The 25,739-nt window shown below is 38.1% G+C and overlaps 1 protein-coding gene across 5 annotated transcripts in view; it reads right to left on the bottom strand.

Annotated features, from left to right (window-relative positions):
- Nucleotides 1–423: 423 nt before the first annotated feature.
- The window catches only part of LOC143018935 (protein Aster-B-like), a 146,636-nt gene continuing 121,320 nt past the window's right edge, over nucleotides 424–25,739 (bottom strand). For 4 of the 5 annotated variants that reach the window (XM_076174529.1, XM_076174528.1, XM_076174530.1 and 1 more), the window contains exons 10-16: nucleotides 25,271–25,423; nucleotides 23,086–23,210; nucleotides 18,284–18,476; nucleotides 15,917–16,135; nucleotides 15,602–15,797; nucleotides 13,255–13,381; nucleotides 424–6,428 (exon numbers count right to left, since the gene is read on the bottom strand). In XM_076174529.1, coding sequence (XP_076030644.1) covers nucleotides 6,135–6,428; nucleotides 13,255–13,381; nucleotides 15,602–15,797; nucleotides 15,917–16,135; nucleotides 18,284–18,476; nucleotides 23,086–23,210; nucleotides 25,271–25,423 — 1,307 coding nt within the window. In that variant the 3' untranslated portion in view covers nucleotides 424–6,134. Of the gene's footprint in view, nucleotides 6,429–11,945; nucleotides 12,814–13,254; nucleotides 13,382–15,601; nucleotides 15,798–15,916; nucleotides 16,136–18,283; nucleotides 18,477–23,085; nucleotides 23,211–25,270; nucleotides 25,424–25,739 lie in introns of those variants that run through there. The other variant, XM_076174532.1, reaches the window with a different exon arrangement.

The raw sequence follows: 25,739 nt of genomic DNA, 5'->3' as shown, positions 1-25,739 counted from the left end.
AGGTGTCTACAAGGGAGATCTATGGAAAGGCCCAGGTCCAAGAATTTGGTCCCATGGTATAGCGTGTGTAACAAATTATTTATAAAATTTGTAATTAATCTTGATAATAGTTATTCCATCAATGAAGGTATAAAGATGTTTAATGAATTAGTGACATGGTTTGTTTACATTTGTATTTTAGGTAAGAATTTGATTGTGGCCAATAACTGTGTTAAGATATGGGTTTCTAAAGATCCATACATTGCTTTAATCCCAATTTGTCTGGATTTTTTAATATTTAATGTATGTACTTATATATATATATATATATATATATATATATTTTTTTCAGAAAAATAAACACAAGACCATGATTGTCCAGTGCAAAATTCATTGTATGTAGTCTAGTCATTCCTTTGTCAAGGGTAAGGAAACAATCCAAAAGAAATTCTTGAATATAGCACTACTTTAATATTGCTACTCTGCTGCAACCACAGATCAGGCGTGGCTGGATTCCTCAAACAATTGTGCAAGCTTACCAACCACACGGTTATTCTTGCGAACTCCATCAGACTATACACATTTTTTTTTTTAAAGTACTCTAGCCAAAAAATAAACTATTTTCCATGAATAATTACAATCAGAACAGTTTCTTCTAAGCAGTATAATTTAGGGTGAACAAAAAAGTACACAAGCATTCATATGCAGATATAAATAAATAATGGAGGTATGTTTATATATATAGACAGAAACAGGGAGGATGAGAGAAGAAAAAGAAAGAGAAAAAAGATAATAGTGGTCCTGTATCACAAATACTTCAACCTACTCTGATGCCCTATAAAACGAAGGCAATGGAATCACCTGAATTCAAAGATAACCAGGTCAAACATAAACAAAGGTCAATCATTATGATAGTGTCATTTGTTAACCTAACCTTCATCCACAGTATCACAGACTGCCTATAGTGTAACTAAACCTATAGCTAAAAAAAAAATTTTTGCTTACACTATCCATCACTTGTAATTCAGGTTATGACTACCATATCTGCTTAATCTAATGAGTGATCATATATATTTTCATAAATGTGCACCAGTAACCTCTTTCTTTGCAAACCCTTGACAGCAACTAAAAAAGAAAAAATATATACATATATGACTACAATACAAATGCAATACATACATATAATGGGGTGAAATCAAATACATACTGTGCAAAGCTCAAAGATATAAAGGAAACTGCTGAGAAGAGCATGCTCATGATATGGGTCAGCCTACTTTGTACGCACATGCATGGCTCTCTCAGGATTATTTTTTTATGCTGGCTGCTGTACCACTTCAGAGAGTGGCAATACTTATCACTCAAATATAATTAAATGCAGGAATAGGTTAGACTAACTCCTTCAATAGTTACAATCTTAATTTTGTTCTGGTTTATAACAGAAAACTTACACCACCAGAAATATCTACCCCACAGATGAATCTGTTATTGGCCAGAGCAAATTCTATATAGTAGACTACTATGTTGAAGGGGCCAATAAAGTAGGAGTGACATTTTGTGCAAAGACAAAGTGACCTAAGAGGCTGTATGATAACTTACAGGCTTTCATTAGGGTTTCAATACTTACATAATTTTAAAATATTACATACATTAACATTCCAGCTTGTATTCCAAACGGAAGCCACCTGGATTCGATTCTGACAAGATTAACCCTTTACTGTCCCAGCAGACAAATTCATCACTTTTAAATATTTTATTCTGGCTAATACCAGAGGATTTTATTTAACATAGAGGAACCTCTAGTCTGTAAAGGGCTATGGACACACTTGCACATGCTCTCCATCTTCATCTTCCAGTATATATGATAGGTATGAAGAACTGTGCCGGTAACATTGCTTCTCAATGCCAGTAAGGCACTCCATGCCAAATGTGTAGTTTGAATGTGTCTACATAAAAATGCACTTGTGTGAATTTATAAAGAAAATATTTAAAGGTGTACAAAATTAAGCATCTGTGTGTGTTTTTGTAAAGTGTGGACTAAATTTGGATCTTGTTTCCTCCTATGTCCTTCACCCAATGAAATAAAAACATCAGAAAGAATGGAAGAAAAATCAGTAGAGATACATGCAAACTGACAGACAATGTTTAAAATTTCAATAGACTGAACTGCATCATAAAATAACAATCTATTTCAAAAAGTATTTCCTGAAAATAATCCAGGGCTGGCCATACTTTATAGATGGAACAAATTTCATCCCTCAGACAAATCCTATTTCTTGAACAAATGCTATGAAAATCTAGACAATTTTGGTTAGCCATCCTTCTATTTACTCACACTTTGGGCTATTTTCCTATCTTATCGCCTAGTGTGTATGGTTTTTAAATTAAGTTTATTGCTTACTTGTTCTATGGCATTCCTTCCACCAACTCATTTCTACACACATCTCATAGACAGCTGACTAGGAGAATGCTTTGGTACTCAGATAAGATCTTTTGAAGATCCTTTACCAGAGCAATTAATCCTTACGACATACTGTGAAAATGGTGATGTTATCCACAAAATGTTACACAACTTGTAAGCAAGTGAACATCGGAGACGACAAAGATTCCTGTCTGAGATAACTGGACTTCATGTAAGTGGTAACTGTACTTCACAACAGTGATAACAGATCAGAGACAACCAAGCTTTATATCAGTGACTACCAACTTCTACTTTATTGATGTACAAATTGAACATCAGTGGCATCTTATGTTTAAAATAAAGTTTCACAAAATTTGTATCTGGATTTCACTTTGGTGATATCTAAACTTCATTTTGGAGTTGTCTACACTTCACTAAGTGTTGCTCCCTCAGCCAACCAATACTATTCCTAGCATATACTAACTGTATAATCTAGGTCTTGTATAAGATACTTCAAATGATGGACTGCATACACAAACATTACAGGATGTATGAAAAATACTGTTCCTAAAGAATACAAAATCCATACTTGAAGTTGTTAGTACGGTCAATCTGTTTAGTGTCACAGTTTCTATAGAAGTCATTCATGCTAAAAAGCCATAATAATTATGTCGAATCTAAAATACAATAATTAGATAAAAGAAAGTTGATTATGTGAAGGTGGTCACTAGAACAGAAAGGACTAGCTTTTCACAAAACATGTTCATACAATGTTGAAGTGTCTAATTATAAACAGGAGGGCCACAGAACTGATATAAGTTACCAAAATAGAGTTTTGTTCCATTAACAGTGCTACATTATTTCTTAAAAACATCTTTACACCATCATTAACAAGAATGTTAGATATGTTTAACCATGCCTAAAACACTGCTAACAAACTTCAGGCTGCAACAGCTGAATAAACATAATTTCAAATCTAAAACATCCACATGATGATCAACATCCACTGATATTATGTTGCCTTAATTTTTACTTCTGACAATCAACAATTTTCATGTTCTTGGCTACCCCATTTATAAGGGGGAAAAGGCCTTTGGTATGTATATATATCAGTATCAACTATATGGTTAACACCATCAATAATATACAATATATAAACAATGTCAATAATTATGTGAGGGTCCTTCATGGTTCATAGAATATCATGCTTCTTATTCTTCATTAGATGACCATGAATTTCAGCTGGTGAAATAGCATCTGGTATTGAACTTGTATAAAGCACATTTTTGGAATTTGGGCAGAAATGTCTTATAACTCCCATTGTTGCACAATTCAACTAATAATTTAAATAATTCAGACAGTGTTGCTTCTATTGTAAACCTACATACTTTCATAAGTTAATAAATACAGCTGCTGTCTTCCATAATAAATATGTGCTATCTATACAAGGGTTTTTCATGTACTCCCGAACCTTGCATTGCATTAACTTTCATTAATGGAATGTGTCAAGATTAAAGATAAACATATAACTTGAGATAAATGACACTGCAGTTACAGGAAAAGGTATGAAGGTGACATTGGGGTCTGGTTGATAAGCCTAACATCTGTCAAGTCATACAAATCAGACTATAATCTCAGAGTAATATAGCAGATTTTGTTCTGGCTACAGTAAAACAATCTCATCAACTCAAGCCATGGACTTTTATGAAGAAAAGGCTTTCAATTCAGAGATACCCCTGTAATCCTCAGTCATTTCTCAGTTGTGGGATCACTGATACCTGCTAGTGGTGGTTCTATGAAATCAACAAAAGAAAAATTTTTGCTATCCCTCTTCAAAACCTTTGAACACCCCTATCCATCTGGAGGTGCAGCCTTGAGAATGCTATTCAAGTCTTGGACTAGACCTCAGATGTCTATCAATTCTGACAATGCACTTTCCACTCATTGCAAGCTGATAAGCAGATACAAACTCCTCCTCCAAACCAGTGACATAAAAATAGACCCTTATTAATATAATAGACAAGAATCTTGTTTCTTCCCAGAGGTTCTATAAAGTAGGAGAGCCCAAGGACTTGTTGGCTACTGTGGAACTGTAAGTTTCCAGTTGGTGAAACTCAAGGCAACAATTGCTATTATATCCTCAGTGGAATAGAATTAAACTTTATCCACAAATTGACTGGGCTTGTACTTTTCTACTCAAAACTAAACTTCCAGTGTAATCATGATTCTTTTAGTGTAGACAAATTCGGATGTGACAGGGACTGCAATACTTAAAGACAACAGATTTATGGCATATATTCTCTGAGGAACCTGTTGACAAATTAGGTGGTGTGGATGGATAAGATTTTCAGTGCCATGGTTTTCTTGTGAGAAAGACCTATGCTACAGATTTCCAAGCAAGAAATAAGAAGCACATCTAAAAGAATGAAATATGTAAAATTATCTTGATAGATACTGGTAGGTGAGAACAAAACAGAAGCAAAACTTAAGACGAAGAATGAGGAGTAGTCTCTTTGTAGAAGCATCTTCATCATCAACGGTAAGAGGAGGAGGAGGAGGAGTAGCAGAAGCAGCAACAGCAGAGATTATAGTCATATATAAAGGAGACACATTGAGGATGGCTATGATTATAAATTATAATAACTGTTGCCTCAAGTTTCAACTAGAAACCTGTGGACCACAGCAGTAACAAAAGTAGTTGTGGCAACTGTTGTGGTAGTAGCAACAGCAGAGATTGTGGTCAAATATAAAGGAGAAACAATGAGGATGGCTATGATTATAAATTATAATAATTGTTGCCCCACAGTAGCTGGTAACTGTCCTCAGGCTTTCTCATTAATCTTTCTAGGAAGAAATGAACTCAATCTTTCTACATCACTAATAGGAGAAGGCAAGTGGTCAACCATAGTCAGCTTTCCCTGTGCCAAGATGTGGAGGATATGCAGTCAAAAGTGACAGATTTTTGGCCAAGTCCAGACTGTGCAATTCCCAAACAGATAAAGGTAAAGGTGTTGACAAGTTTTGAAGATCGGCAGTAGATGGACGATTCTTTCTGATGTTTGTCTTGCAGTACCACTACTTGCAGTTCTTTGGTCCCACTATGATTATGAACATCAGGAAAAAATTCCATAAAGTTGCTATATGTAATATTCCTGAACATAAATACTTTCTACCAGCACACAAAAGTACATGAGAAAAAGTACCTGTTACAAATTCATTCAAACATGCTTTACTGAAGACTTCTGCAATTCTTCTTGCACAGAAAAAAAAGTAGAACTTCCTTTAGTCAATGGCAAGGGTATTTCTAATGGCCAAGCCCAATAATATAATTTCCATCACTATAGAAACTTTTCAGTTTTTGATCTACATCTTGACTTCACTAACAAAAAAGAAAAGAAAAGAGGAAAAAAAAAAAAAAAAAAAAAAATCCAACTTAACCGTACCTAAAATACTGATATCATGAGGAACTTTGGAGGTGACAAAAATGAACTCTCGGCAATACATAATTTTCAATAGTTTCTTCAAGCCAGTTGAAACTGAATAAGCACTTTAATTCGGTTTTCTTTCATTCCTGGGACATCATACAAGTTCTGCACACTTTATCACTTTCTTAACATGTTCTGCATTCAGCAATTTTCTTGAGCCAACCATCTCTTTCACTTCATAATTGTGAACAGAACAATAAAAAATTCTGCCATTTGCAACTTGGCTCTTAATGTTTTTGACTAACATCCAATTCATTCATATAATAAAAAAGTCATAGTTCTCTTTTTCTCTCCCAATCCACTTTAATCCCCTCTGGTGTTTCTGCAGTTTCTCCACCAGGGTACATATGAGATGTGGAGTGGAGATGTGGCGAGTGGTGGGAAGATGAAGAGGACTTGGATGAGGGAGAGGAAGAGGATGGCGTTGAGTGGAGGGAAGAAGTATGGAGGGGTGAGGATTCATCCTGAGACTCCTGTAGTGCCTGGACTTGTTTTAGTAAGGACTGTATTTTGGAAGCATGATGTGGAGGGATGGATGCATGGAGGTTCTGTAAGGCTTCCTCGGCCTGTTGGGGAGGAAAACAGCTTCATCAAAAAAACAATAGCCTATGAGTACCACACATAAAAAGGTTTTGTAATAAGAAGAACATAATACTTCTGTGCATACATAATATAATGTGCAGCATATGTAATACATGCATGTGCAAAAATATTTGTGCTAATTTAGATTTACCCTGGAAATAATTTGCCTTAGGCAAGTTAGCAAATCAAGAATACAAAATATTGCTAAGTTCTATATACAAAGAAGAGATAAAAAGAGGTAGGAGTGGATTAGATTTAAGACATCTTTATTATTACTGTACATAATTATATTTACTAAGCTGTTGATCCACGTGTATATAATTATACATACATATACCAATGGCCTTTTCCTCCTTACAAGGAAGGTAGCCAAAATCAAAGACATAAATCCACTCCCACCCATTTCATCCCACACGTACACCACCAAGGTGTGCTAAAGAAGGAAGTTGAAGTTGCCTCATGTTTTACAAAGTGGAAAACCTGTAGCCCACAAGTGGCTGGCAAAGGTCCTTGAGGCTAGAAAACTTAGATTGTTGTCTGTGTTGTATCACCTGTGAAAGTGGTAGAAGAGGAGCAGTCCCTGGTTGTTAGCTCTTTGTGTGTGACAAGGTGCAAGAAATATAGATGAAGGTAGGCTACCTCCCTTATAAGGGGGAAGAGGCATTTGGTGTATTTGCATAGCTTTCCTAGTTGTATTATACAGGAAGGGGAGCTATGCTTGTAGTGACCTGTCTTTGTATCTCTCAGGATATAATTTATTCTTAAATTCTTCTATGGTGTTTGCACACACTATTGTTTCAACCACTTTGTTCCAGACATCCACCACTCTCTTCTATAATTATCCTTTCTGGGTTTCTTTTCATGTCCCCTTGTTTTTCTTTTATCCCACTTTAATAAGTCTTTCTGTCTAGGACTTCTATCCCTTTCATGATTCTGTAAATGGTCAGTAGATCTCCTCTTTCTCTTCTTTGTTCCAGGGTTGGTAGTTCCAGTTTAGCCAATCTTTGTTCGTTTGTCAAATTTGAAAGCGTGTGTGTGTGTATTACCTAGTTGTATCTTACAAGAAGGGGAGCCATGCTCATAGTGTCCCGTCTTTGTGTCTCACAGTGTCTAATTTGCTCTTAAATTCATGTATGATTTTGCACACACAATTTTTTTGTCCAGTTTGTTCCAGATATCTACCACTCTGTGTGGATCCCCCCCCCCCCCCAGGTCTCTTCTATAACTATCCTTTTTTATTTTTTATTTATTTATTTTTCATGTCCTCTTGTGTTTCTCTTGTCCTAATTTCAAAGTCCTCTCTATCAAAGACTTCCGTACCCTTCATGATTCTGTAGATGTTCAGTAGGTCGCCTCTTTCTCTTCTTTGTTCCTAAGCCAGTAATTTCAATTTAGCCAGTATCTTGTCATAAGACAGTTTTAAAAGTGCTGGGGCCATTTTTGTGGTTGTTCTCTGGATTCCTTCAATTTTCTTTATATTCTTTTTGGTACTGGGTGACCATAGTGTTACAGCATACTCCAGTCTAGGCCTTATCAGTGTGACTAATTTTCTTTTAACCATTTCATCTAAATAGGTAAAAGCCACCTTTATTGATCTTATCAAGTTGTAGGATTCTCTTGACAATTTTGTTTATCAAGGAACAAGCCATTTGAGATAATTATTCCCAGGTATTTTTTAGATCCCACTTTCTTCACTTCCTTTGTTCCAATTGTATAGTTCTGATATTCTTTTTTTTTTTTTCTTAACTCCATTATGCTACATTTCTTAATGTTGAGGTCTACTTCCCACTTCTGACTCCATTTCCAAACCTTGTTTAGGTCTCTCTGTAGAGATTCACAATCTGTTTTGGTTTTCACTTTCCTCAACAATTTAGCATTGTCTGCAAAGAAGCTCATGTAGCATTCCACATCTTAATCCATGTCATTCACATAAATAGTGAACATTACTGGAGCCAATACTGATCCCTTAGGAACTCCACTAATCACCTCCTCCCAATCTGAACACTTTTCTCTGAGCACTACTCTCATTTTTCTACCATGCAGGAAATCCTCCATCCAGTTTAGTAAGTTACCTTCTATCCCTTTGTTTTCCATTTTCTTTTAAATAATTTTTTGTGTGGTACTTTGTCAAAGGCTTTTTGTAAGCCTAGGAAAGCCCAATCAGTCCATGCATCCCTTTCTTGCATAGTAACTATTAGTCTTGAGTAAAAACAGATTAAACTTGTAGTGCATGATCTTCCTTCCGTCTAAGTCCAAATTGTCTCGAGTTTATTATATTGTTTTCTTCCAGATGTTTTATCCATCTATTCTTGATAATTTTTTCACAAATTTTGGCTACAGTACTTATAAGGGAGACTAGTCTGTAATTTGTTGGTTCTTCTTTATTTCCTCCTCTATACATTGGTACAATGTTGGCATTTTTCCAGTCTTTTGGTATTTCCTTTAGTGTTGTATATTTTGTCCATTAGTTCTTCTTTACATTCTTTTAGTATCCAATCTGCAATTCTGTCTGGGCCATGTGATTTCCTAAAGTCAAGGTTCATTAAGATCCATTATTTCTTTTTGTGTTATTGTTATTTCCTTCACTTCCTTCGTCCCGATGCTGTACTTTTTCTCTAGTGAAAACGGACTTGAAGTGATTGTTCACGACTTCAGCCATTTCTAGATTCTCTGTGTATTCTGCATTTCCATGGCATAGTTTCACCATTTCCTGTTTATTTTTAAGTTTACCATTCACATATCTATACAATAGTTTTGGTTGATCTTTACTACATTTTTCTATTATGGTATGTCTTTTTCATAGTTTTTTCCTCTCTGCGCACTTTTACATATTCATTTGGCTGATATACATTTGCCATTTTCCAGTTTCTTTTTTTATCTCTTCTCTATCTTTTCCAATCTTTATCTTTTCTAACTTTTGCCTCACTGCATTTTATTGTTGAACCAGCACTTAATGTACAACTTCTCTTGCTTCTGTCTTGGTACGTATTTATTCACTCATTCATTATAGATTTCCATCAAGATTGTCCATTTTCCCTTCCACTTTTGTCTCTTCAATGTAGAATTTTTCCCAATTAGGATTTTGAAATTATTTCTCAAGTTTCCCAAAGTCCGTTTTGTTGTACATAATTCTTCCTTTTCCGTATTTCTTATTTCTCTCTACATTTCTTCCTTTAGTTCAACCTCTATTGATATGTGGTCATTTTTTTCAAATGGAGTCTTGTATTCAATTTTATCCACAATTTCACGTCCTGTCGTAAACATTAAATCCAGTATCAATGGTTCTTCATTACTTCTGTATCTGGTATTTTCATTTACCCATTGTGTTATTGTATATTCTATAGTCATGTCAAGTAATACATTTCCCCATAGATCCTCTCCACTTTTCAGTGTCATCTCTTCCCAACAAATTTCTTTGCAGTTAAAATCTCCTATAAGTATCAGGTTACCTCCATCCTTCAGTATCTCGTTTAATGAATGCCTTGTATCATCTAACATTTTTTAATGCTTGCCCTCTTTCCTAGAGCCCATTTATGGGGGCACATAAATCACCACAAACTTTCTACTTTTCATATCATTGTCTTCAACTTTTATCATGATCATTTCCACACTGTTTTTACCCTCAGTAACCTTCATCACATTTAAGTATTTCTTGGCCAAGAACGAGATTCCTCTGCCCTGTTTCTCGTTTTTGTTCCAATAATTGTATAACCCATGTCCAACACTATTAGGTGGTAGTCCCTTAATTTCATCTCCACAATTCCCATTATATCTGGTTTTTCTTCTGACAGGTAATCATTTAATTCATTGAATCCTGAGATTAATCCATCTATGTTAGTATAGGTAATTTTTATTTTTTTTCCTTCTCCATCTTGTTTTCCGTTTCTTTTATTTTGCTTAACTTTATGTACCATCTTCTCAGCCTCATGTCTAAGACCCTCCAAGAGAACTCCTTGCTTTCGGTTTCCATTCTCTTCGTGTTTTTTCCCTTAACTTCACCTCTTAGTATTTTCTATTTCCTCAACATTCATTTCTCTTTTTATCCATATATTGTTGTAATAATCACTTTTTGTATGTGTATGTATATAAAGAGAGAGTGAGTGAGTGAGTGGGGAAGTGTGTGTGTGTGTGCGTGTCAGTCTGGGCCAGCACCTCCTGATGGAGGTAAGAGGGATGATGGTTTTGAAAATGGCCAGGTTTGCTGTCCATCTTGCAGGTATCTGTCACGGATCCTGTGTGTAAATATACTACATCACATGTCCCCTTTTGCTCTATATGCAACTTATTGCATTATTAAAAAAATTAGTGGGACCAATGAGAGTTACTTGCTTGTAATGGTCTTGTAACATGGATGGCAGAGAGAATAATTTTCCTGCTGTCCATTTTCAAATCCCGTCAACACCCTCACCTCTATCTGGAGGTACAATTTTGGTCTTACAATCAAGCCATAGGTTTCCTCTATACTAACTTCTACTTTATATCATCTGTCTTTTCACATATAGACAGCTGACAACTGATGACTGCTCCCCTCTTACTAATTTCAGTTGGCGGGCCAAAAAGACCCACACTAATACAACAGAGGTAACGATCCAAAGTTTCTTTCCCAGAGAGATCTATGGGAGGGCCTGAGGATTGTTAACAGGTAGAATGGTTTTGTGATTTTCAATAAATGGAAAGGAAGAAAGGAGGAGAAAAAAATCCTTTAATTTTTCCATAACACCTTATGGTGGGGAGACAAGAATACCACCACTGTATTTCCCTGCATATCATAAGAGGTGATTTAATGAGACAGAACAAGGATAAGGAATATTTGTCCTCCCATATTGGGTTAGGGAAAGTATGACTTCACTTCCCTCATATGGCACATTAAGTCATATGTGTAATACTGTTCAAAATAATTCCAGTTTAGTCCAGATTTCATTACTTTTGTGTTTTGCTCTTGTAAATTTTTGTGTAACTCTTGAAGTATTTTTCATCCATGTTTACATTTCAAATGAAGTACTCATCATTCAATGAAGTCTTTCAGCCGATTACATTTAATTGCACTAAGTTGAGGGAGAAAAGAATAATGCCACACTGGTCCCCTATCTTGTAAAAGGTATATAAATGGGATGGAGCAAGGGATGACCCTCCATTTGTATTTTTCTACCATGAAGGGTGAAGGCTACTCTTTAACCTGTCCAATGCACTTACAATATAAGGCAGATTATTGTTTTTGTTTACATATTTGTATGAGAGTTGTGAAGCACTGTTTTCTGGGTATATGCATGCAAGATATTACCTACAGTAATACTTTCACATATGCTGCCCTATGCAGAAAAAGAGGTTCATATTCATGTGACAGCGGAGGGATTATGCATGCTATCCTTAAGTAACCAGTTTTCTGTATGTATCATTATAGACATATTTCATGCATGTTTGGGAATAAACCATACATGGCTATTTTCACTGAATACCACAATGCTCAATGTAAATAAAAATAACAGCATCACTACACAGTATTTTTATTTTATCTTCTTTTTTTTATTTTTTTCTTTTTTTTTACTATAATATTTGTGTGTTGAATAAGAATACTTCTCCTTTGTAAACCCAAGTATTTTTGTTATGTACAATATAGTTTATGTAAAATTATCTTACTTTACAAGTGGTCAAGCAGCTATTCTTAATATTGTAACCCCAACCCAGAATTTTAACACCATAATAAGACTATAGGTTAAGTCACTCACAAACCAAAGACCACGTGAATAACTATGACTAGCAGCAACTGGTGGCAATCTATGACTAGTAGCATTGTTCATAGATTTTCAATTGTTGATTGTTTAATTATTTCTTACTTTTTTTTTTAAAGAAAGAACCATGGGTGAGTGGATTAATTTTACACAAGTGAATAACTCCTGACAGTGTATAATTTTTTTTTTTTCATTATTATAGGAGCCCTCTTTAGTAAATCATCTGCCACCTACCAAAACATAATTGATCCATCTCTACTCCAAATGAGTGACTAATAATCTTTACTTTCCCTCCTTTCTGCTACCATCTCCCCTTTACCACTTCTATGACTCCACCTTTTCAGTATGATATTGTCCCCATGATCAGAAGTGCTTGCTATCAGTTACGAAATACAAACCAAATGGCTACGTATTGTTGGATTCAAAGCATGGGATTTCTTTTTTCACAAGAACTTCTCGCTTCCTATCATGAATTACATGTTAATGTCAAAACTTTTAATATCTTCTGGACATACGAGCATAACACAAGAAATGTTTATGAATATTGTTTATCACCCTTTAAGTATATTAATGCATTCTAAGTTCTTCTAAAAGCATATTGAAGTTTGTGGGACTATAATGCTGCCCTTCGGTTTTTGAACTGAAATATAAACAATGATCAAATGTTTACATTCACACTAGAAAAATTTCACCTAAGAAAAAAAATGTATGTATAAAAGAAAAACCAAAATATAAATTCTAACTGGACTACAGTACATGTGAAGCAGACATGTTGACTAGATATAAAATAATTATCTTCCTTTGCTTTTCCCATCTCTAAGGCATTTGAAGTCTGATAAAACATAAAACATATCAAAAAGCAAATGATACAAAAAAGCCAATTTGAGAAATACTTTTAGAGAGGCAGTTTGAGGATTTTTTTGTGTTTGTGTCTATACACAGTCTAATCATCAAACTTCATTTACTCAAAATTAACTGCTGGTGGATGTGCCTCTTTTGCATGTGCCTCATACTCTATAATTTAAAAAGGCATATTCAAAACAAAGAATATACATGACAAAAAATATATTTATGAATGTACCTGCTTCAAAAACCTGGCAGCCTCTTCAATAGATTTCCTCCATCGTTCTATTTCTGTAGAATGTTGGGCTTCTTGCTGATGAAGAATAGCTACCCAATCCTCCCAAGATCCCTTTCCACTGCCTTGCCTGAAAGAATCATAAAAAGAAATTTGATATATATTTACCTAGTTGTATTATACGGGAAGGGAGCTATGCTTGTAGTGACCCGTCTTTGTATCTTTCAGCATCAAATTTGTTCTTAAATTCTTGAAAAGTATTTGCACACACTGTTGTCTTAACTAATTTATGCATGTACATATGTGTTTGTGTACATACATAAGAGAGGAAGAGTTTAAATGTGTTTGATATGAAATGCCTGAGAAGTATGGTAGGGGTTACAAGGTTGGATAGAGTGAGAAATGAGGAGGTGAGGAGAGCGGGGGTGAAAAGGGAGTTGGGAGATAGGGATGATGAAAGAGTATTGGGATGGTTTGGACACATGGAAAGAATGAGTGAAGAAAGATTAGTAAGAGGTGTGGAAGGCAGAGGTGAAGGAAGTGAACATGAGGGGGCGACCAAGGATGAAATGGATGGATAGGGTAAAAGGGGCACTGGGAAAGAAGGGTATGTCTGTTGAGGAAGTAAGGGAGAAGACAAGATAGGGGTGAGTGGAGAATGGTTGTGTATGGATGCATAAATGGGGGTGGGTGGGGGATGGGGTGAGGGAGTATGTGTGAATGATGCAGCCCAAAGGGATTTCTCCCCCATCTCCTCTTTTTCTGCATGAGGGGACAGAGAAGGGGGGTCACCAATTAAATGAAGCAGCCTTGTTGTGGATGTACTGTGTCTTGGTGCATTACTTCTGACCCAGGGCAGTGAGTACGATGTAGGGATGACCCATCATCCAGGAGGAGCCAAGAAAAGATGGAGGGAGGGGTGGTGAATGGGAGTGGAATATATGGGAATGAAATAGGTGGGAGTGGAGTTTATGCCTTTGACTTTGGCTACTTCCCTTGTAACGAGGAAAAAGCCTTTGGTATATGTATGTATGTGAATATACACACATAAACACAGACATACCAGAGGACCTTTTCCCTGTTATATGGGAGGAGGCACAACTGAGGCACATGTTCCCCCTTCACCCATCCCACACCTATTGAAATCCTCTTATGCTAGCTCTGTGTGGGTGCAGGATTATCCCTTTCTCCAACCCTTGGTTCAGGTCAGAATGTAGCAAGAAAGAGTGCCTCCACAGCAGTGCATGAATGCTGAAGCTCCTTTACTCCACGACTTCATTACATAACACTCAAGAATTTACTATGCAGACAGGAAGAAATCACTTATACCCAAGGTCCTGTTCACCATATCCATCCATCCATCCTATTTTTGGTCTTCCTCTCAAGTTTACTCCATCCACCTCTGCCTTCCACACCCCTTTTGCTAGTCATTCATCACTCATTCTTTCCATATGTCCAAATCATCCCAGTACTTATTCTTTGGTCAACCATATCTGCCAGCTCGGTTTCCATCTTGGTTCTCTGCACACCTCATTTCTCACACTATCTGTGTAAGTTCTACCATACTTATTAAACTCTTTATCTCAAACACATTTAGGCTCTGCCCTTCCGACTCCCTTCAATTCCAAGTCTATCCCATACACTGTTATGGGTATAATCACCTCTTTGCATTCATTCTCATAATATCTTTCATTTCCCATCCCATACAATTACTTTCTTCCCTTACACTATAATTTACCTCCATCCCACTCCTCCATTCCCTGCTTCATGTGACCCTAAATACTTGAAGCTCTTCATTTCCTTCACCATCTCTCCTTTAATATTTACCATCAAATAACTGATACCTTCTCTCTTTGCACATCTCATCACCTTACTTTTGTTCACATTTATATACATACATATACCAAAGGCTTTTTCCCCCTTGCAAGGAAGGTAGCCAAAAAACATTTACTTTAAGCTTTATCTTGTCACATACCATCCCAAACCCTGCTACAAGTTACCTCTGCCTTCCTATGACCTAGCCACATGTGCAGTGTCATCTACAAATAACTGACTTGCTTCCCACTTCCTTCCCATGAAAAGGGAAACAACCATTTAAGCAGATGAAAAAGACTTTGCCCAATATTCATAACTGACGACAGTATGTCTCCTATTCCACAGTCCTGATGGTCTCCCAAAACACTTGCCTGCATGTGCTCAAGTCATCACCCGACACTAAGATAATATGAATATAAAGACTAACACAATTTTATACTGCCTTACAATACACTCACCAATCTCAGTTTTTAGTGGCCTATATGCCAACTTTGTGTGTACAGATTCAAAGTAACAGGACAAAATATACACTTACCTGAATATATTTGGGTCAAGTGCTGGGAAGGAATGCATTGATGATGAAGGATAGTTGACTTTTTCTTCCAAGGCCCATAATCGATAATAAAGTAATGCATTGACAACTAATAGTCCAATGAGGGTAAGAAGAACTATCCGGATAGGTCCTTCTGCTGGTGCAGCACTTGTCTCCAAGCATGCAGATTGCATGGTTACTGCAAAATGTTATTACTAGATTAGTCCATTTATAAAAGGAAAAAACCATGGTCATCGACACATCTACAATCTTTCAAGAAGTTTACTATTTACTGCACAGCACTGTGTGTAAACTTACACATTTTCCTGGAAGGTATTTGAGTTGACTTGTGCATGTCTTTGCCCTTTTCCGCTTGGGATGGGTTGGTAGAATCAGCAGTTTCCACTTTACTTCCAGCTCTTCTCCTACGTCTTCTTGTTCGCTTCTGGTTACTACGGTCTACCTCCACAAGCAGAGCAGCATTCATGTCTTGCATGAGGGATTCGATACCAATGTATGCATTTTTGTCTATCACACCTGTGACAACACAATTTGAAACAATATAATTTCCTGAATATTACAAACAAGTAATCAATCTCTTCACATTCTGTTCAGATAAAATAAGATGATTTACATGTGGCTGAGGTGGCCAGATTTAACCTTTAAAAATTTTGCACTTGTTAATGCTCTGCAATTTTATTAACCTCAGTGTAGGCCCCCAGGATTAAAGAGATTATATTCACTAAGATTTTACCAACACCTTCACCCTGTCCCTCACCACAGTGCTTATGTAAAAAGCACTTCAGTAAGGTACATTTATTCCAAGCATGACAGCCAAAGTTGGTTTAACTATTTCTTCACAATACAAAAACCTACCCCTCCACCTCATCCATTTATTCTTTAGAGTAGATGAGGAGAAAATTTCTACTTGAGTAATAGAACTTGTGTGTGGGTTGGGAATAAGGAAAGTCTGAGGTGTATGATGGACTGTGCCAGGGTGTGTAATGTCACCATGGTTGTTTAACCCCTTCAATACGGGCCACATTGCAGGTCTGGCAGCATTAGCTGCCGGATATGTGATCTTGCGTCATAATACTTGCATTATAAAAAATAAAGTCACTGCTCTATCACTCGTTCTCTTTCACCCGTGAATTTTGATAACCATAGAAAATATGATGAAGCCAGTTTACAGAGTATAGGGTTCATGCAGGTACGACTACAATAAATATAATCAAGACGCCGACATCGGCATCCTCGTGTACCCACTTGCTCCTCATGACGCCTACGTAGGCGTCACCGTATGGAAGGGGTTAATATATATAAAGATGGGGATGGTACAGGAAGTAAGCATGAGGGTGCTGGACAAGGGTTTGTAAGTGGTAAGAGCAGAAGACAGCGGGTGGTGTGCCAGATGTTTACAAGTTGGAGGATAGAATGAAGAAACTGGTGGCAGAGTTTGGGTGGGTTTGTGAGATGTAAAAACTAAAAATAAATGTAGGCTGATGAGGTGTTCAAGGAACGAGGGTGGCAGAGATTTGTAACTGAGTTAGAAAAGAGAAGAGGGCTGAGGAAATGGGGAGCTGCAAGTATCTAGGATCACATGTACCAGGGAATGGAAGAGTGTAGGTTGAGGTGAATGAAAGAGTAACAGAAGCAAGTAAATGTTTTGGGGGAATGAAGAGGGTCATCAGAAATAGGTACCAGAGTATAGATGCAAAGATAAGATAAGATCATAAGAACATAAGAATGAAGGAGACTGCAAGAGACCATAAGGCCTACACTAGACAGCTCCGTATCCATCACCACCTGTCATCCTCATCCATAAAGTTGTACAGAGATTGTACAAAGGGGTGAATTTGCTGATGCTGTATCAATCAATCTGTTGTCCCTGGTCTTTCTTGAAGGAGACTTTTAAATCTAATGAACATACTGACACTATATGAAGAAGAGACTTGAAATTCAAAGGAGCCAGAAAGGAAGAGCCTCATCATGTTTGAGATAAAAAAATCTAAGAGGTTAGGTGGGTGTTACAAGGTTGGATACAATAAGAAATGTGGAGGTGAGGCAGAGAGCTGGGGTGGAAATGGCTTCTAGACAGGGATGATCGAAGAATACTGGGATGATTTGGGCATATGGCATATGGAAAGAACAAGAGAAGACTAGCAAAAAAATGTGGAAGATGGAGATTGATGTAGTAAACTTGAAGGGAAGACCAAGAATGAGGTGAATGGGGTAAAAGAGACCCTGGGTAGAAAAAAGAGAGGTGTTTGTTGAGGAGGGAAGTGAGAGGGCAAAAGATAGGCATAAGTAGAGTGTGATTGTGGATGGATGGGGAATTGATGTGGCCGATGTGGCCCAATGTTTTTTCTTGTCTGTTCTGTAAGTTCTCAAGAGGAGGTGGGGTGAGGTGGAGTTCTTTTGTAATGAAGTGGTTGGAATAAACCAGCTTTGGCTGTTGGACCCTACTCTGTCTTGCAATGCCTCTGACCCAAGCAGTGGATACAGTATTGGGATGATTTTTCATACACAAGGAACTATGTGGGACAATAAATGGGTCTCTGGATGGGTGTGGAATACATGAAGGTTGGGTATATGTTTGACTTAACCCATCCCTGCTATAAAGGGGTAAGAGTCTTTTGGTATATGGATATAAAAAGTACACAAATCATGTTCATTTTTACTGACCTTTCATGAAGCCCCAGACATTTTTCTTATATTTAACTTGTGTCCAAACACTGACTCTGGTCTCTGATGAAGATTCTCTTGTGAGACACCAGTGATTTGATATGTAAAAAGAATCGGCATATGGAATTCCAGCATTACAAGCCTCCACATCCACTGTGTACATTTCTCCAGGTTTACTGAACGGGGACACAACCTGAAATTTGTTGCAAATTCGTTACTATAAAAAATGCATTACCTTCATGAAATTATAAAAAAGAGAAACCAACAATGGGTACCTGCAAATGGTGGTTCAGCAAGAATCACATCTCCCTGTTGCTCATCTCCAAAACCCTTCAACATCCTCACCTCTATTGGTAGGTACAGCTCTGAAGGGCTGACAACTAGTCTCCAGACTAGGCCCATGATCTCTCCATCAATTTTGATTATTTCTGTCATCTTTTCATACAAAGAGCTGATAAATGATGACTGCTCCCATCCTACTATCATAATCCAGCAAGACAGTCCCATACTAATACAAAAGACACCAATCCAACATTTCTTCCAAAATAAATCAATGGTAGGGTTTGAAGATTGCTGTCAGCCATTGTAGAAATGTGGGTTTCCAGTCAGTGAAACTCAAGGTACTAATTATTTCAATTAAATAATTTCTGTTCCTCCTCTTTTGGCGTAGTGTCTTTGGATGTGATAATGGGAGACTTAATAAATAGGTTTTCAATGGGTGTAGTATGTGTGTGAAATGGGCGCCGGTTTTGACTTAGTCACCCGTTTTATTTGGGAGAAAAGGCCCTGGTTGTGTTTAAATTCCTAAAAATTGAAAATTCATTATCACTAGCTTTTTCAGCCTATCTTTAGTTACTCATCTGAAATTATAAACCTGTGAATCACCATGATCTTGGTTCATATGTGGGACTCACGATGAATATCTATTACTTTCCTGGATGACAGTTCAATAGCTTGTACAGTCTGAGTTATGGGTAACGCTATGACCTTACACACACCACATACACCCCCACCTCCTTGCCCATGGGAAAGGGTTACGTCTTGCAATGTTGTGACACTTTTCAAACCCTGGACAGGTCCTGATTTTAGTACCAGGAGTTAGCAGGCCAAGATGCTATCTACTACAGCAGCAAGCTGTGTATGTGTGTGTGTGTGTGTGTATGGGATAGAGAGAGATAGATGCATATATAAGCGATTGAGAGGAAGTAAGGGTATGTGGAAGACGAGGCATAGGGAGGAATAAGGACGAAGGAAAGAAGGGAGTGAAGGGTAAGAGGGAGAGAGATGTATGGGGGGAGAGAGGTGTATGGGGAAGAGAGGTGCCTGGGGGAGAGAGGTGTACAGAGGAGAGGGAATTAAGACAGAGACAGGGAAGAGAAAGAGAGGAAGGGGGAAGAGAGGGAGGGTGGGGAAAGAGAGAGAAACGGAGAGAGGGAAGAGGAAAAGGGAATGGGAGGGGGAAGGGAGAAAGGGGGAGACAGGGAAGGGAAAAGGGAAAAAGGAAGGGAAAAGAGGGAGAGGGAGGGAAAAGAGGAAAAGAGGGAGAGAGGGGGAGAAGGGGAGGAGAAAGAGGGAGGGGAAGAGGGGAAAAGAGAAAGAGGGGAAAAGAGAAAGAGGGGAAAGAGAGAGAGAGAGGGGAAAGAGAAAATGAGGGGAATAAGAGAGGGGGAGGAGTGAGATTGAGAGAGAGAGAGGGGAGAGAGAAAGGGGAGGGAATATGAGAATGACTGAAGAGAAAGTGAGAGAGGGGGAAGAGAGTGAGAGGAGAGAGAGAGGGGAGAGGAAAGAGGAGGAAAGGGGTGGGGAAAGAGGAAGAGTTGGTGGGGAAAGAGGGAGACGAGGGAAGAGAGAGAGAGAAGGGGAAGATGGAGAGAAGGGGGGAAGAGGGGGAGAGGGAGGAGAAAAAGGGAGGGAGGGGAAAGAGTAAAATATGAAGGGGAGTGGGAGAGACTGAGAGGAAAGAGGGAGATAAGGAGGATAGAGTGAGGGAGAGAGGGAAGGGAAAGAAGATACGAGAGAGGAGAATGGGAGCGGAAGAGGGATATAGGAAGGGGAGCGAGGGAGGGAGGGAGGAAAGGGAGAGAGGGAGGGAGGAAGGGGAGGGAGGGAGGAAGGGGAGAGAGGGAGGGAGGAAGGGGAGAGAGAGAGGGAGGAAGGGGAGGGAGGGGGAGTGAAAGAGAGAGAGAGATATTGAGATAAGGGACTGAGAGGAAGAGAGGGAGAAAAGTGGAAGGAGAGAGGGGGTTGCGAGGGATGTGAGTGAGCGTGTACACTCAAAACAAAGCTCTAATAATGCAAAATTCATGACACCCCATCTTGACTACCTGTTTCTAGGAACCTGTCTATAATGAATATCACGGAGGTTAACATTACTAGATGACACTTCATAAGAATGAGGGAGACTGCATGAGACAATAAGGCCTACACTAGGCAGTTCCCCTCCATAAACAACACTAACAGCACTCTCATGCAACAGCTATATACAAAATTAACCCTCTTGGAGTCCGGCAGTCTTAACCACGCACTGCTCAATTATGTCGTATATTTGCCGATCTGGTCTGCATATTAACTAGTGGCACACTATATACCATCAAAAGTAGAGTTTCATAAATTTTGGGTTACAGAAGTGTTCTGCCTGCTCGACACAAGGTGACGTACAAAGACGGACAGAAAGCAGCAAAATAAAGACAATATTTTGTGCAGCTTGGGAATTAGCAAGTATTTCATATTCATTCTGTTATTCTAGTATATAAACTAAAAATACAGACCAAAACAAAGGGAAAACTACAATACAGCTCAGCAAAAAAACAGGATTAATTCTACATTTGCTTTTCGGGTAATTACTGATGCAACATTCTGAAATTATTCATCAAAGTAAATAACTACGCTAATAAACAAGGTGGGTTGACGAAAGATAAACCAAGTGATAATGTCATAATAAATAATGAAGTTACTCAAATGGTTCTGACCGTGTGATGACCAAATAGATCAGAAGTGCAGCCTGTGTAGGATAGCGTTGAGCAGGTGAGGTTGTGGCTGTCTGGGCTTCTTACCAGCAACGCAGTCTGCGTTGCCAGACAGCAAGAGGGTTAATGCACATTTCAAATGTTACTTTAGAGGTTCTCATGAAAATATGCTTACATAAGGTGGTTTTCGTAAAACTATGCCTAGGGCAAGTACACCGGTGAATGACTACTTAAGATCCAGAGATTTCTCAAAAATGTTTTCCTCGCCTTAAAAAGAAGATGAGGTGCTTACATCAGGAAACAACTGTGAGTGAAGTCATCCCCTCTGACTCTATATTTTTTTTCTTTACTTTTTGTCAAAATCCTTAACCCTTCCAGCTTCACCTTCCCTTTTCACCATACTCACTTCATGATAATCTTTCTTCCCACTCCTTCTCATAATAATTTTTCATATTTCCATAAATTGGGATCAATGCATTACAGCATCATCCATGCACAGCCATTCTCCATTCACCCCTATCTTCTGTCTTCTTCCTCAACAGACATTCCCCTCTTTCCCAATGCCCCTTTTACCCCAGCCATCCACCCATCCATCTCATCCTTGGTCACCCCTTCATGTTTACTCCCTCCACCTCTGCCTTCCACACCTCTTTTATTAATCTTTCTTCACTCATTCCTTTATGTGTCCAAACCATCCCAATACTCTTTCATCAACCCTAACTCCCAACTCCCTTTTCACCTCTGCTCTCCTCCTTACCTCCTTGTATTCACTCTATCCAACCTTGTAACCCCTACCATACTTCTCAGGCATTTCATCTCAAACACATTTAAACTCTTCCTCTCTTATGTTCCATCTTTCTACCCCATACAATGTTGTCGGCATGATCATCCCTTCATACAATCTCCTCTTATCTTCCATTCCCAAATGTCTATTTCTCATTACACTTTTTAATCCCCCAAGACTTGCTTCTCTCAATCTACATTCCACCTCCACCTCCACTCCTCCCTTTATTTAATAGTGAAAATAGATATGAAAACATTTGCAAGCATGGGCTTTGGAAAACAGAAGGAAACTTCAATCACAGTCTACAGACAGTTCTTGGAACCATACTCACATATGTTCCACAGCTTGGTTCCTAACAATCAGGAAAATAGACATCTTACAAACTATACTATCTAAAGCATCGAGAATAATAACAATGCACCAAAACCATTCCAATAGAACACCTGCATACACAAACTCAAATCCTTCCCACAAAATACAATATGAAAACGATACTTTCACAGTTCTATGCAAGAGCCCATGACCCATCTCATTACATCAAAAGCCAAGTCAACAGATTGTTAAAAGAACAGCATATTACTCAAACATATACAAGAATCTAACCCCTATACCACACAAAAAATCTAAACATTCATGACCAGATCACAAAAGAAGCCCTTCATGACTGACCACCATAATCCCCCTTTCCACTGAGCTCCCGTCAAACATCAGCATTCTTGCATTTAAGTCATTATCCAACCTAAAATAAGTCAGAAACAAACTACCCTGTTGCACCATCAGCTGTATTGCCAAATGTGTATAACCTTACACTTCATTACCCTTACTTTTTCTTCTCCTCCTCCAGGAAAGTCAGATTATTCCCAAAGTGCAACACGACAATCTTGTAGATATGTAAATCCTCACTTGGATGCAAAATACACATTCCCATACATACATTAAACTCCAAATCAGTATTCTAATTAGGTAAATCCAACAAACATATGCAAAAAATAATCTTAATAAGCTGGGTTTTGAAGAAAATCACAGAACATAATGTTAAGAACATTTCCTACCTGTGTTTCTGTAACATGAGATACTTTGGGGCCAAAACTGTTTGGTGGCAACGTCATAGTATAAGTCACTTGTCGCAGCTTCTGGTTGGTATCAGAATTACTCTGCCAAGGACTTGAAACCACATCTGAAAAAAATAAAGAAACATAAATTTAAATAAAATATGTCTGACATACTTCATGCAAAAATGTGTACATGTATACATGTGTATATATATATATACATATATATATATATACATGTATATATGTATATATATATATATATATATATATATTCATGTATGTGTATATATATATATAAGAGGGAGGGTGGAGGGGTGTGGAGTGTATTCAGGGATGGAATACGTGGGAATGATTTTACGCCTTTTTCTTTTTGGCTACCCCCCTTGTAAGGGGGAAAAAGCCTTGGTATATGTATGTATGTATGTATGTATATATATATATATACAGGAGTCCCTCAAATAACGCGGATTCGAATAACATGGATTCAATCATACGCGGATTTTATTTCAAAACCATCTCAAATGTAGAGAACCGTTTTAAAATTCGCGCTGAGTCAGGCACGCATACACACACACGCGGCAACATCGCAAACATTTGTGGTGACTGCTTTCTATTTTACCATATACAGTCGATCCTCATATAATGCCGTCATTGTGTACACTGGGAACTGCTCAAACAAGGGGTGGGGCAAGGGGATAGCCATGGGTGGCTGCCTGCGGTTACGTGTCAACCTTTGGGTACTGATGCAGGAGGGAGGGAGGGGAGGAGAGGGGGAGTAGGGGGTGGTAGGGGGGTAGCCAACAAGCTTTAGCTTGTTGCTTCCACCACCTGCGCTGTGCTATCGTGAAATTTTACCGCCCAAACATGTTGAAGTGTAATGTTTCTTTTGTTTGGAACATAACTAATAAGTCTGATAATGACTGCACTTGTCGTGTCTTAATTTCTCTTTTGAGGTTCTTGTTGTTACTGGCGGTGGTGGTTTGGGAGATCAAAAACAGACATATACACGCTTACACACGTGTAGAAACACACACGTAGACACGTGTAGACATGCACACGTAGACACGTGTTAGACAACCAGTGTATGTTGTGAATGTGCGTGCATGTACATACAAATACGAACACAGACACACGCACATACATGCTTACTTGTACATGTGAACACAGACACATACACACACGCACGCACACACACACATATACATACGCCAAATACACACACACACACACACGTGTATACGCCACATACACACACATATGTATATACGCCACATACACACACATGTATATACGCACAAACACATACATCGCCACAAACACCACATACATACACCACACACGCGCACACACACATACATATGGGTCTTGGTATTTAATATAGAAAGTCAGCATATGCGGATTTGGTCATATACGGTAATTTCAGGAACCTAACCCCGCGTTATTTGAAGGACTCCTGTATTTATATTTACATATATATATATAAATATATGGGAGGAGGTAAAAATACCCACATCTAGCTCAACTTAATGATGCTCTGCGGTGGGGAAAAAACTACAAACAAGAGTGCAAGAATGTTTTACAATTTGCTCTTGCAAACAACAGAGGATTTTATTCAGCCTTGTTATACATTGCCAAGAAGAGTGTCTAGGTGTAAACAGTGGGACTAATGCTTATATGGTAATCTGAGACATGTGTCAATATGACTCTCACTCTGTTGTCCATTTCCAAAACCCATTACACTAACATGTATCCATCTGGAGGTGCAGGCCCAAGGAAGTGGCATTCAGTTAACATACCAAGCTCAAGATCTCCATCAATTTCCTCTATTTTTCAACAACTTTTTGACACATGGTGTGTTGAATGACATACACAATTCCATGCTAGAACCCTACAATCCAGTCACTCCATACAGTTGAAATTCATAGAGATCTTGGGCCCAGTCTGGAGACAGAATGTCAGCCACCACCCATAAGGCTCCACCTCCAGATGAAGGAAAGGGTGTTGAAGATGGGTGGCAGGCAACGTTGATGGACATAACTAAAACAGTATGGTTCCTATGGATCATTTTCTTGTGAAATATCTATTGGATGGGTGGGGGCATAAATCAATCAATAAATCAATCTCCCTGTTCTCACAAACACACAAACAGGCTTAATGTAGACAATAAATCAGGCTTCCTTACCATATGTTTTTCTGGCAGTGTAGATGTCAAGCATAAATTTAGAGTTAGCAAAGATGAGAGTAAAAACTGTATCTACTGGTAACGAGTACACAGCATTCATCAATTCGCGGCCTAGGTGGTGAGATGATGCATTTGGACATACAACAATCTCTCCTGCAATGAAGAAGCAAAAATAAAGCAAAACTTTTAATAAATAAAGTCAAGGAAATATTAGATGATTATTTATAAGTACAGTGTGTTAAGAAATGTATATAACAGCTAAAAATATATGATAAAAATCTACATGAACTAAAAATCATAAATTCATCCACAACTTTAGAGAAATTAAGTCAATTTCTATCATCAGCATCCATTCAATTGACTCTATAGTTACATCTAGTCAACACTTCAGAGACTGGATAGGGTTCCTGGATAGGGAGTACATCATGTGGTTTGTCCGACAAAAGACTTAGAGGTGGTGTAGTGGCTG

The sequence above is a fragment of the Oratosquilla oratoria genome, chromosome 36, assembly GCF_046742065.1.
Source record: "Oratosquilla oratoria isolate Oo_2021 chromosome 36, ASM4674206v1, whole genome shotgun sequence".
NCBI lineage: Eukaryota > Metazoa > Arthropoda > Malacostraca > Stomatopoda > Squillidae > Oratosquilla > Oratosquilla oratoria.
The sequence above is the reverse complement of the archived record's forward strand: the minus strand, read 5'-3'. Positions and strand labels throughout refer to the sequence as shown.